Source organism: Passer montanus, unplaced genomic scaffold, assembly GCF_014805655.1.
Source record: "Passer montanus isolate IOZ18808 unplaced genomic scaffold, ASM1480565v1 scaffold40, whole genome shotgun sequence".
NCBI classification, from domain to species: Eukaryota; Metazoa; Chordata; class Aves; order Passeriformes; family Passeridae; genus Passer; species Passer montanus.
This window is the reverse complement of record NW_024368819.1, coordinates 5,638,395-5,652,869: the sequence shown is the minus strand read 5'-3', so window position 1 is coordinate 5,652,869 and position 14,475 is coordinate 5,638,395. Positions and strand designations below refer to the sequence as shown.

Genomic DNA, 14,475 nt, shown 5'->3' with positions numbered 1-14,475 from the left:
AAAATTTGAAAGTGCTCTTTTAGACATGTGTGAGTATGACTCCTTAGAAGCACACAAAAATAAACTAAATCACCTCACACTATTTTATGCACCCATCTGTTCTAGCAGTAGAAGGAAGGCTAACGACAGAACTGATTAGACGAAGGAAACTCCTCAGTGCATTATCCTGGCAAGGCTGTTCTTGTGAGGGGGGAATACATCAGGCCTCCCCTTGGAAGCTGCCCTGTACACTGGGCAATGAAATGCTGGAGAGCAGTGCCACAGAAAGGGACTTGGGGGTCCTGGCTAATGGCGAGTTGAACCTGACTCAGCAGTGCCCTGGCAGCCAGGAGGACCAACCCTGTCCTGGGGGCATCAGGCACAGCATCACCAGCCAGGCAAGGGAGGGGCGATCCTTGTGGGTTCTTTCCAACCCTGCATGTTCTGTGATTCTGTGATCCCTCCTACAGTAACTAGAGCTGTAACTAGAGCTGTTCTGTTTCAGCCATCTACCCATGCACAGCTCCCGTGAAAATACCTGGGGGAAAAAAAATGTAACTCCAGTTGACTTCAGTCACTAACTTTTCCTTTAGTAAAGTGCTTTGGTAAACATGTGACAGCTGCCTCTAATCTTCAAATTCAGCTTGTTCAACAAGAAAAAAAATAATTAAAAAGTACTGATTTATTCCATGTAAGTGGCCTTCTTGAAGGAAGTCAAACATTTTCAGTGCTCAAAACTGTGTAATTTCAACAGATGTTTAATGAAATTACTGCTGGACTGGGACAACTTATATACAGTACTAACATTTTAATCCAGATTAATTTATTTTGTAATCCAGATTAATTTATTTTGTCCGAGTTTATTCAAATGAAATACCCATGAAATTCTCCGTTTGTGAATGACTGCACCAACATCACCTTAAAAAAGGGTATTTTTATAAACTTGCTTCAGTGCATTTGCCCAACTATACTGTCAAAGAAAGAAAATCTTTATTCTACATGTCCAGCCTCAGTTATTCAACACCGCTTGTTTAAAGAACACAACAAACAGCACAAAATCAATGTGAAAGCTGAAAGTGTCCAACAAAACTTGTCCCTGAGTTTTAAAACAAGTTCATTGTAGTGCAAGCCATTAGCAACAGCAATCTGCCTTGTAAGTTATTTGCTCTGCAGGCTGCCTTCAGCACTGACATACTTTCAATGATTCCAACTGCCCTACTTTTGAAATCTATCACTCCTTCATATTATACTCTCTGGGACATCATGATGGCAAGGTATGTTTCTTTAGTCACTCAAAGCCATCATTCCAGAAATTTAGTTTTGCTCCTAATTCCTCATGCTTCATATTGAATAAAACTTCTCCATGTTGGAAAGGTTACAGAGACTTACCACTAGTAAGCCTGATTTTTTCCCTTTACCACTTCAAATCTAGTTTAAAAATGCATGAATATATTAAAATGCACAAACAACTTATTGTGCCCACACACCTATTAATCTCATACAATAATATAAAAAAGTATCTTCTCACACCTACATTTAAGGCCACACTCAGCTTTTTAAGCAGCAAGCTTCAACATAAGCAACTCCCAAATAAAATTAAGTTTCCTGACATATGGAGCAGGTAGTTAAGGTTAAAACCAGCAGGTTTTAGCTTTAATGCACTGGCAATTTTTGCCAATATTAATGGTTTCATCTCAGACAAATGGCTGTTAAAATTACTAACAAAGCTATTTTATTGCCACTTTATCAGAGCAAACAACAAAGTAGTGAATCCTGGCAGGGAGCATATTAAAGTGCTTTTGGTAAGATCCTGAATAACAGCTCCCTCAGAATTTGCACATGTCCTGATTTTGAGTTCTGGTGTCCACTGGGTCTTTTTTCAAGAGGATGACTAGCAACACACCTTGAGGAAATTAAGGGCTACTAATGCACTTGAATAGGGACACAGTAGCTAGGCTGTCCCTACTAATAAGGTAAATCCTAGGACTGGAATGTCACAGCCAGGAAAAGGGAAGGACACAGCAGAGAGCAGAGAACCTCATGCCATACATGTGCCAAGGTCTGAATCCTTAGGAGGGCACTCAGATTCACAAACCTATAAACTGGCAAGAGACTATGCAACTCCCACTCCATCTACCAGAAACAGCAAAAAACCACAAACACTAAAGCACATTGATAAATCAAAGATACACTGATAAGAATTTTATAAAATGTAGGGATTATGGCAATTTGGTTATAAAGAGAAAGCCAGTCCAGGAGAAGAGAGACAAGAGAAGAGGCAGACAAATGCACAGATTGAATGTTTCAACAAAGACCAGGAAAGGCAGTTTTCAAAAAGGAAAGACTTTTTTTTAATTTGGGAACCAAAGGGACAAGACAGGCTTAAGGATGTTTAATATTGTTTTCAAATAAACAAAAACAATGTCTGGATTTCAGTTGGAACAGAGCTAATTTTCTTCCCAGTAGCTGTGCTTTGTGCTTATGAGGAGAATAATGTTGATAACACACGGATGTTTTAGTTGTTGCTAAGCAGTGTTTACACTACATCAAGGACTCTGGCTTCTCACCACCCTGCCAGCAAGCAGACTGGCAGACACAAAGAGCTGGGAAGAGACACAGCAGGACAGCTGACTCAAACTAGCCAAAGGGATATTCCATACCATTTGATGTTATGCTCAGTATATAAACTAGGGGCAAAGAGGCTGGGGACTGCTGCTAAGGAACTGGACTGTGGTGAACAACTCCATTGTGAATAATTTGTTTCATACACTCTTGATTATTTTATCACCATCATTATCATTATTTTTGCCCCTTCCTTTTCTGTCCTATTAGACTCTACCTCAACCCCAAATTCCTCCTCCTTCCTCCCCCAGTTCTCTCCCCCTTCCCACAGGGGGCAGGGAGTACACAAGTGGCTGTGTGGTGTTCAGCTGCCTGGATGGTTACACCATAACAACCAAGCAAAAAATTACAGCAATTATTTAAGGGCTTCATTAAAGAAATGTTCAAGCTGCAAAATACAGCTTGAACATGCTTGTGACACTCTTAAGAGTGTTACTGTTGTCTGCCAAAGCCCCAGGGCACAGCTGAGTGTCACAACAAAGCCATTCTGCCTGCTGAAGCCAAGCACAGTCAGTTCCAACTCCTTTGGCTCTAAACTGTCTTCACCTTTTCCCTCTTCCCCCTCCCCAGCCATTTCTTCTCTCTTCACTGGATTAGTTAAGGCAGAAAAGAGACAGAGAGTTTCTAAAACATGGCTAAATAGGGCAGACAAGCATCATAACAGATGCAGGAGACTGCACGTGCAAGATTTCCTTTCCAGCAGCAGCGGACATGAGATCAGCTAAGTAAGGTGTTGGCTGATACCCAAAGTTTGCATAGAAACTTCACAGAGCATACAATTAAACATCATTAAATATAAACATCCACTGTCTCACAAAGTCCCTGACCTACAAAACACTGGAGGCTGCGACACCCCAGAAAGCCCCTGTGCACTTGCCTCTTTCCTACAATTCTTACAATTCAACATCAGCCCTGAAGGTTCTTACGTTCCTAACTGTGCTGCCACACTGTGCCCTGAAATTTTGCACAGTAGCAGCTCATGTAAGGCAGCACAAGTCAAACCAACCTACACTCCTCATCACTGCACAACCCTTGCATTGGCCAAAGACAAGTACCAGTATAGCAGTATAGGCAATTCCATCAGGAAAATCACTGTTTGGCATTTTCCATTCTTTATGGTTTTTTTTTAACATGGCTTAAGAAGAGCTTGGGCTGGTTGCCTCAAGAGGGAAATGCATTGCTTTGTTAAGTAAAAAGATCAATGCAAATGAGAGCATGTGGAAACTATTTCTTCCAGGAACAGTTTCTGGGAAGTAAAACCACAGTACATTACTCAGGACTGAAATAGTTTTGTGTTGGTTGTTTGGGTCTTATGTTTATTTGTTTTGTTTTGCTGTTAAAAAAAAAAAGGCAAAACCACAACCAGCATACATCAGTTTCTAAAATAATCCTAAGATTAGCATAAATGCAAACTGAGTAATATATACAAGCAGCCAAAAAAGGAAAAAATATTTTCAGTAAGTGCAGCACAGTAATTTCAACAGTTGTTTCTACACTGTGGTTTCCCTATGTGTAGGTAACAACATAAAAATTAACACAGAATCCTTATTAACTTGGAAAACTATTAAAAAATTGCAGCTAGTAAAATTCCATTCAGCTACACAGCAACAATGTAAAATAAGGTATTTTTGACCTTGTAGGCCCCTATTACTTTGTAGAGAAGCAATCCCTCAATTTTCTACATTGGTGTTTTCTGAAGAAGCACCTGACCTTCTCAAAAACACAGTTTATTTAGAGAACTGAGGCCATTTGGCTTACAAAATCAGACAGACTGACTTCAGCACCACTGTTTTTTTGCACTTACATTTGCCCAACAGGAACAGGTTTCCCTACGTTTCCTACTGTTCCATGCCATCCTGCAGCTCTGTACTCAAGTCCTCGATAACATGGCAGAAGTTACTCAGAAGCCAACAGCCATTCTGGTTACACAAAGAGCCTGTAATGCTTCAGTTCACTTTCCTCCACTTTTAAGGCCCCTTTTTACGTTTTTGTTAAACAGATTGCCATTATTCTAATTTGAGAGTGACAGGAGTGGTGCCTAAATGTCCAGAAAATGCAAGGAGTCCAAAGGGAAGGCCACAAAATTCAGAGGTTCACACAATCCAAGGTCAGGACTTTTGCCAGAGGCCAGTATCAAAGCTAGGATGCTGAAGAACACTGCCAAAATGAGTCACTGGTTTTCTTCCTTGTGAAGGAGGAACCCTTATCTAAATCCTTTACAGATAGAGAATATTGTCACCATCACAGAATGAACTCAGGCTGATCTAGATGAGGGCTTCAATTATCCCCATGATCTGACTGGGGAAACAAAAACGCAAGCCTGGAAACAAACACACATGAACTGCTAGCTTAATGCAGCAGTGTATTCAACCATGAATAACTCATTCCTCCCCCATCTCTTACTGCTTTTAGCTGGTCACTGCTTTCACGTAAGATGGCTGCTCTTTCATTCTGAAAGAGGCAGGCTACATCACTCAAACTCTAGCTGTGGATTTGTAAGGCTACACTGCAAAAAGCAAATAAATTCTGTAATTAAACTGGGAAAGAATCACAGGATAGCTCATCTTTATGCAGCATAATGAACTGCAATAGTTACTCAGTAAACACACAGAGAGAAATAACTATAATGATCTCCACAGGTTAAGAAAATATTTCCTTCATCAGCTTTAACTGCAATGCTTTTAAAATAGCTGTGGTTTCCTGAGCCATCCTGTCTCCACACACTTGCACTGCACTGCTTTAGGTTGACCTCTAATTCTGGACAGCAGCCGAGTGAAATTCGAGCACAAATCTGTTAATTCGAAAACACAATTAACTTATTTAGTAGTTTTTTCCACATCCAAGGAGATTTATCTTAAATACTAAGTAACTCACCCCCAAGACCCCAAATCTCTCACAAAAGTTCCAACCACAGAGAAAGTCAATTTCAAAGTTGTGATTAAGGATTACGATGGCATTCTCCTTCCCGTACTTGTGGTAACTCTCTGGGTCAGTGTAAAGGGTGCAATCGGTGCCTGACCACCATTCCAGCAACATCACCATCTCTGAAACAAAGAATGAGAAATATGTGAATGCACACAGTATCTGCAAAACCACAAATCACTAACCTGTTGAAAACATCAGTCACCTCAATGGCACGTGGCAAAAAGAGTGCTGCAATGAAGAACACGTAAGAGGGCTGTTTTAAACACAGCTATCTTTACAAGCTGGAAAGTGGTTTCTCAGCAGTATCCTAGTGACTATCATATGCCTTTCATTTCCTATTTGCTTGTCCCATTATCAAGCACAGGCTTGTACTGTACACTTTGTATTTGTTTTGCTTGGAACTTTTAAGTCTGACCACAATACTTGTGAATCAAACCTTTATTTAGTGAAATCACTCTGGTCTGGGGCACAGGAAGTTGAGGTGAGTCAGTAAAGCCAAGAAACTCTGAGAGCTCTATCTCCACAGAGGTAGAAAAAGAAAAACCTAAAAGCAATGGCTCTCCCAAAGCAGCCCATGTCTTGAGCTGGGGTACTGTGGGACTAAATGAAAGCTGTCTGTCTGAGACTGAAAAGGAGTTAAGGGATACATTTGCCTTCTGTCAAAGCTGTCAGGAAAGTTCTGAACCAAAGCAAAGGTCTAATGCAAGGGGTTATTCTTTGTTAAGTGAAACATATCTCTCTGCTGCCACATGAATGCCTCTGCTGGAAGGATGAGATATCCAAGATGCTCTCCTGGCTTAAGACAAGCTTGAAGGCACCACAAATGCTCATTCACCTCAGCAAAGAACAAAACCAGGCCAGTCTTTGAAACACATTTGAATTCCTTTCCATTTTGGTCCCCTATTGGTCACATCTACTGACAGAAAACATAAACCAGCCAGAAACAGGTCTACATTTCCAGCCATCATGAGTAAAATTATCTGCCTGAAGCTCTTGGATGACATTGTGCTGTACACTGAAGAACAGGCATTAATGATATGAATGGATTCTATCTAACAGTGCTTCAGGCAGGCTAATAGACAATCTCTATTTAGGTAACATTACCTTAATATGATAAAAGAGTGTTTATGATCCAGATAAATGATTGACTTGTCAGTCCACCTGCTTACTTCTAATCAGGGAATGTGACTATTGCAGCAGGAGTACATTATTATTTAATGCATGCTATTATGCACTAAAACAATAGCCTGAAATGTGGAGGGAGACCTAAACTGCCATATGCTAACCAGAGAATGGTAGATTTCACTGATTGCAAACCAATTTTTCAGTGAAAACCAAAGATGTTCACACCTCAACATGGCAGCTGTGAAGATACAGAAGCGCAGGAGTACATTATTATTTAATAATTTAATGCATGCACTAAAACCATAGCCTGAGATGTGGAGGGAGACCTAAACTGCCATATGCTAACCAGACAATGGTAGATTTCACTGATTGCAAACTAATTTTTCAGTGAAAACCAAAAGATGTTCACACCTCAACATGGCAGCTATGAAGATACAGAAGAAAATACCTTGAAGACTTCCCCTACAAAGAGCTGCCTTGTAAAACACATTTAATGTTATATCTAAGGTCACAGATTTCTATTAAATTTATACTGGAAATAAAAATCCCCCACTCCCCGAAACACAGAAAAATTGAGTAATGGCTGGGGTGAAAAACCCCATCCCACGTTGTAATTTGCAAACTTCTACAGCATCTACAGTCATATCTTACGGCAGAGTGCCATCACAGAAAAGAAAATGAATTAGTGACAGGATTAGATCTTTTGCTTAACTAGGAATCCAACCAAGAGAAAAAAATGACTGCCACAAAAAATGACTTTCCCTCTTTTTAACACCTCCTGCCTTTAAATCTATTCCCTGGGAAAGAAAACCAAAGGCAGAGATGACGATGGTAAGGCTGTCTTGACAAAAAAGCCAACTTTACCTGAGAAAAATCATCTCACTTCAAGTGCAAATTTTTAATTTATTTTGTCTTTTACTAACGAATTTGAACAAAACTAATAACATATAGTGAATCTCACTATACAGGTGTGCCACATGCATAGAGCTCTTCAGTTTTATATATTCAGTTTCAAATACATTCCAAAAAAGCACCGGCAAAATTATTTCTAGATGTGCTTTGATTTTTCAGACTTCACATAAGCAGGATTTTTGTTGGAGTAAATACTGCAGAAATAGGTGCCTATCCCTCACCTCACCTGCCATTTGTCACTGACATGCTCAGGCAGCTGCTGCAGAAACACAAAACAGGCACTGAACACCACTGTATTTAAATACAGTAAATACCCTCTGCCAGCCTCCAATTTCTTAACATGTTTATTCCCCTCATCTTCCCTACTCTTTTTTTCCCTCTCTTCCTAGCCTCCTTTCTCCTTGTGGACCTCAAGCAATGATTAGTGCCAGTTTGTGCTACTCTTGCATTGTGTCACCGGCTTACCTCCACAACCTTCCACAGAAATTTATTACCCAGCAACTGCTGTGTGGCTCAGCCACACAAGGTCACCTGTTCACACTCTCCTCCCTCCTTCACAGTACAGATCAGAGGAAGAATCTTCCTTTGTACACCAGTCATACTGTATAAGCAGAAATCAACTGCATAGAGAGAAAAAAAAAAGATTCTTTTGCCCCTTTAATGAGGTTTTGGAGTTTCACTGCCACAGCTGAGCTGATGAATACATATTCAACCACATCGTGAGAGTTCCTACCTTTCAAAGCAATTCCTCCAGTGACACTGTCAAACAATTAAGGCAAAGGAAGGAGAAAAACCAAAGGAACTTGAAATCTCCACTCCCTGCTTTGAAGGCAGACTCCTTGCAGTGCATTACAACTAGCTTCAGAAGAAGCTGATGGCAGGCAGAGAGAAATCATGACTTCAAATACTTAATATGGATACTCTCTGTGCTTAGGAATTTTGAGCTTTTTTACCTCTCTGAAATAAAAAAAAAAAACAAAACAAAAAAACCACAAACCAAAAAAACCTACTCATCCTGCTTCAGAGAATACCCCTACCTCCTGCAAGAGCAGATTGTTTCCTTGCCCTTCATTGCACAAATCTGAGCTGCTCCAATGCCAGCACTTCCAGAACAAGTAACTAGGAAAAAAGTCTCCAAGGCAGAGCTGAACTATAAGTCATTAAATGAAAAATAACATTTAAGGGAAGAAGGAAAACACACAGAGTTTACTGAGACTTACATCTCAAAGTTTTTCAAGAATGAGTCATTCAAACAGTCAACACTGTTATTCTGTAGAAGGTGTTAGTAATTCCTGTAGATAACTATTCTTGATAAGGACCAGATGACTTGCTGTGGCTCCTTCCAACCTTATCTATTATGTGATAAAGATGGAAACATTTGCTTACAAGATTAATTATAAATGACCTATGTTAAAGTTTCATTAAAAGCATAATTCTGTATTGACTCAATAGGAACAATAATTTATTTAATAAACAATAAATTCTCAAGTAAGTGCATAACCTTATTTAAAGAGCTACAGAACTGTTTCCCTCCAGGACATTCTTCATTTCCTTTAATCTCTTCATTTTCTTTAATCTCTGTATCAAGGCAACACCAAGAAAAAGAACTCAAAGTTCTTATGGGAATATATGGTAAAAGCATAGCAAACTCTCCAATACAAATAAAAGCACGACAAGTGGGCAAGCTGTGACCATCATTTCCAAGAGCAGACAGGGTGAATGGCTGCATGATGAATGACTGCACTGCCACAGAACACTGGTGAAAGCATTCTAAAAAATGCAAAAATTAGGCAAAGACAGACTGACAGGTAGCACAGTCTAGAGTCTGTGCCTGTCTGTGGAAGAATGACTTGCAGTAACTTACTACCTTTCCAGATTTTTAGACTACATCTATTAGGGGCACTTCCTAAGAATTTTTCATAGAATGAAGTCTACAGGTAACTAAGAAAAGCAAGTCTATATCTTCCCTAGACTACTTAAAAGCCCTCTGTGCATCGCAGACAGGGTTAAACCTCTGAATTCACTGCAAAGCTGCCTGAGAGTTTTTCTAAATACTTCCAAGTATTCCTTACACAGGCTATTCTAGTGTTTCACTCTGCCGTATAACCTGACTGGGCATTTATTTCTGGTCTCTATTTCCTTCTTCTCTGCAGGAGCTGCAAGTAATTATGAGGAAAACTTGAAGGGAGGAATTCTGCTTGCATTGATTAGGTACATGAATCTAGAGCTCAGAGCTGAATATTACTACATGTCCACAGAAAAAAATGTTCAAAATAACCTATTTTAATAAAAAAAAAAATTCTATCTTTCCTGTGAGGGGCAACAAAAACTAGTTCTTGGGGAAAAAAACCCTGCAGCTGGAAAGTCAAGCAATGCCTCTCCTCCTTCCCCCAGATAAGTGGGAGGTCATACAGGGAGCCCAGCCAGACCAAGCATCAGCTTTCCAGCTCTAGACTCTCTTCCATGCATGTGCTGCACCAACGAGGTATAATGGAGTTATCTGGTTCACTCCAACTCAGAGGTCCTGTCTTCCACCTGTGGGAAATGCATAGGATGCCTGGTTTTCTGTGATTTTATGGGTTTAAATAAAAGCCCAAAATCCAGTCCCCTCTCTCCTCAGCACCACTACCATCCCCCACTCCCCACCACCACCATTTACCCCAGCTGCTGGTAAAACCACTGTTATCTTTGGACTTGCTTCCCCCTCCCTTAAAGCTGTCTTGCAGCAAAAGTACTGGCTGATGGCAGGGAGGGGTTATGGGGAATCATGCACACAAATTAAAAAAGATAAACAAAACCCTTCTCTCTTGCCTTCAGGTCTGGTTTTGCAGATTTTTGCCCCAGTCTCCTTGGAAGACCCTTTAAGCAACTCCCTTGAATAACACTTCAACTAATTACATGTCTGTGCTTTTAAGGACAGAAATCACCAACAGAGAGGAAGGAAGAAATGGTGACTTTTAATTCCCCAGTCATTACAATGAGTTACTGGATGTACTTGCAAGGAGAAAGATAAGCACAGCACAGCCCTTTCACATATTTAGTTCCAAGCCACATACATTTCAGCGTCTGCTTCCAGGAAATTATTTTAATGTACCTTTCTTCAACAATGATATATTCCAACACAGATAATGTGCTGCATTTGCCACCAATGACTAAGGACAGTATAGCATGTCTGATCAAAGGAATTAGTAACAACAAACAGTGAAAGAAAACATGCTGCTTGGCAAGTTCCCATGACGCTGACATTTTCTTTGTATGGGCACAAAATCAGGCAGTTGCATCTCTTCCGGATGTGGCTTCTTGTTGTCCGAAACACCACTGGCTTTTCCTGCTGTGTGCAGAAGCAGCACCACAGAGGAACTGCTTAGCAAAGAACAAATGGTTACAGCTCATTCATTGCAAGTCACTGTGCAAAAGGAACACCAGTCTTGTTCCAATGCCTTCTTTTAAGCAGTTTCCTATAGACATGCACACATAGAGCCAAAAATATTTTTTGATTTAGGCATCCTTGGCCTACTTGTACGTTTTATTAATTTAAGCCTGCATATCTTTAAGAAATACTGTTCCTTCCAAGCTATTTGAATAAACCATTCACTGTTACGAATGGCACATCATGACCAGTAGTTTTATTACAGACCTTAACATTCACTTCATGGGAATCAGTTACAGCAGAAAGGAGATGACAGCCTGAAAGAAGTGCTAAAGCTACCAACTCCAGCTAGCAGGTGATTCCAAGAAGCTTGTGGGAAGAAGTCACTGACCCTCTCACAGTGGCAGGTTATTTGAGAAGAAACAACATCTATCTGTCCTGAGAACACATGCATGTTTTCCATGTTGGTGGATTCATATGAGTGACTTCAGCTTCCTCTTAAAGAAAGCCTAATCTATAATACTTTACAACCAGTCAGAAGATAGCTGGGAAGGGATGATTATGAAGCTAATGCCATCTCCATGATGCCTGGGTGCCTCCAATACACTATGCCACACACAATTCTGTCACTGTCTGTTCTGTATCCCTGCTCTATCTAAATACATATGTAACAACTCTCCTTCCTCTGACAGGCTATATGGGTAAATAGATATATTAATGTTCAATCAAGTGTTCTCAACCTGAGTTTAATCTGAATATTGCAATTTATTTTCTAAACTTGATTGAAGAAGGCTTTCTGCATGCAAATCCTTTCCAGTTTTTCAGGTATGTCAGAACTGGTCTAATAAAAACAAGACTTTTGACGACAAATCATTTACGTGATCCATTTTCCTTAACCCTCTCCCAACTGCGCTCAACCAGAGAACATCACCCCAAGACCAAATATGCTAGAGCCTCCTGTTAACCATGACGACAGGCAGTGCCTGTCACAGTACCTCACGAGGTCTGTCAAACAGCACTGCTCACAAGTAATTCCTTCCCACAAACCCACAGCCTGTGGAGGAGCCCCACACCAGAGCAGGGCGATGCTGAGAGGAGGCCGAGACTCCGTGGGAGACCCATGGAGAGAGGGGCACTGCCCCCAGGCTAGAGCAGCCTGTCCATGAAGAACTGTACGCCATGGAGGAGTGACCCATGCTGCAGCAGTTTTGGGAGGACTGCTGCCCGTGGGATGGACTCACATTGCACGAGTCCGCAGGGAGCTGCTACTCGTGAGATGGACTCATGTTGGAGAAGTTCATGGAGAACTGTCTCCTGTGGGAGGGACCCCACAGTGCAGCAGGGGAACGACAGGAGGGGAGAAACCACAGGTGAGAAACTGACCATAACCCCCATTCCCTGTCTCCTTGTGCCGCTGGGGTAGGAGGTGGATCTGGGAAGGAGGGAGGGGTGGGGGGAAAATGTTTTTAAGGGCTTCTTTTCCTTCTCATTATCCTGCTCTGGTTTTGTTTGTAATAAATTCACTTCATATCTCTAAGTTGAGCTGTTTTGCCTGTGATGGTATTTAATGAGTGATCTCTCTTCTTGGTTCTTACCTCAACTCATGACCACTTTGGTAAATTTTCTCTCCTCTGTCCAGCTGCAGAGGGGAATGAGTGAGAGGCTTTGGTAGGTGCCTGACACCTGGACAGAATCAACCCCTGATACATGCACATCAACAATATGTCCTTCTGAGGTGGCTTGTGAGGATGCAGAAGGAACTTATACTCCAAGTGGTCATGTCACAACAGCTATGTGAGGTCAGTACTACAAAACAGATTTTCTGCGTAAGAAATACCATGAAAATTTCTGCTCTGTCCTAAATAGAAGGAAGCATCTTATCTCAGCGAGCAGCAGCTGGTGTAAGGTTCCATGCATATTAGATTATGTTTTTTGTTAAATTATTCAGTATTTGATGTACACAAACCAGGAAGCCTAGGACATTCATCTGTACAAGCACAGACAGGCAGAAAAGATGAGTGCTGAGAGAAGAAATTTGTAGTTAAAAAAACGTAAAATAAGGTGTTAATAAGTGTTCTGCAGTGATCCGTAATGCAGCATTTGACAGCCCTTATCTGATTAGTTTGAGCTTGCACAGCAACCACTTTCTAAAGAGATTAAACAACTTTCTTATTCTGGCACACAGACTCACCTGGGACAAAGCAAAACATCACCTGATCCATCACACATCCCTCTCCTGTCATGCCTTCATTAAATATGACCCCACATCATGCCTTACCCCGGGGGTAACTTCTGTGTCCCATTGGAGATGCTGAAGCAATGAAGCTTAAATGAAAAGTACATATGATGTTACCTCAGTCCTCATTTGGATGGTTAGGGTGGCATATTGCTGTCTAAATCCCAAAACAGAAGCTTAAATGAAAGCAGGGTGACCTACATTAAGCTTAAGTAAGTGCCATCTTAAAATGATAGAATCAAAAATTCAAATCTAGTAAGTACTAGATGGTTAATAATTTGGTCTCATAAAACACCAAATACTCACCGTCAGGTATTGAAGCTTCTACTGCTTCAAGTATTTTGCTGATGCCAGAAAGGCCAGGAAAAAAAAAAAGACTTAAAATCTACCACTTCTAGACAATGCTAAGCCATTCATATAGTACAATAAAAGAAATTCCTATTAATAAACTTTGTGGATGATACAAAGTCAGAATAGAGTTTAAGAATCAGATGACCTTGAGAGGTAAGGTAACATAAATGGAATTAATTTTGAAGGGATGCATCATTGCCTCATATCTTGCAGAACGAATAAAAATAGAGCCCCATAATTTGGAAATGACAGAGAAGAGAATTATCTGGGAACATTATTTTGCCACTGAACAGTTCTGTTCCATTCATATTATGCAGTCCCAAGACTGAAAATGATGGCATAAGGATGTCTGCTCCTGGAGAGAACTGAATTGCACATTGCACCACTGAGAGAATCTCTGGGCCAGCACCCCAGTACCAGACATCCATGCCCAGGAAGGAAACACTGAAACAAAGCAGATGCAGACCAGGTCTACCAGGATGACCCGAAAGCAGAAAAGTTTGGCTCACTGGAGCTTGAAAACAAATGCTAGAAGAGGACTGGGTGGGCTCCCCACAAATATGGCACATGGATAAGGAAAGTCAACAGTACAGAAAAAGAAAAAATTAAGTTAAATACCACTGGCACAAGAACATCCATGTCTAAAGGACTGAAATTACAGGCATCCTATATTCAGAAGATTGTTCTGATTACAGAAAAAGAAAAATTTAAGTTAAATACCACTGGCACAAGAACATCAACATCCATGTCTAAAGGACTGAAATTGCAGGCATCCAATATTCAGAAGATTGTTCTGACTACTTTGGCAGATAAAAATGCATAGCAGCTTTGTAAATTGAGTAAGAATCATCTTAAAAGCACTGCATTATACCACTGCTAAAAATTCAGTGGCTCACAAACTCCTTTCTATTCCTATTCTCTGTAACTAGGAAAGAAAGTGAGATTTTCCAAACAG

The 14,475-nt window shown here is 40.6% G+C and overlaps 1 protein-coding gene across 4 annotated transcripts in view; it reads right to left on the bottom strand.

Annotated features, from left to right (window-relative positions):
• The window catches only part of AGPAT4 (1-acylglycerol-3-phosphate O-acyltransferase 4), a 72,744-nt gene that overhangs the window by 28,171 nt on the left and 30,098 nt on the right, over positions 1–14,475 (bottom strand). For all 4 annotated transcript variants that reach the window (XM_039719021.1, XM_039719019.1, XM_039719023.1 and 1 more), the window contains one exon: positions 5,476–5,645. In XM_039719021.1, the coding sequence (XP_039574955.1) occupies positions 5,476–5,645 (170 nt within the window). The remainder of the gene's footprint in view (positions 1–5,475; positions 5,646–14,475) is intronic.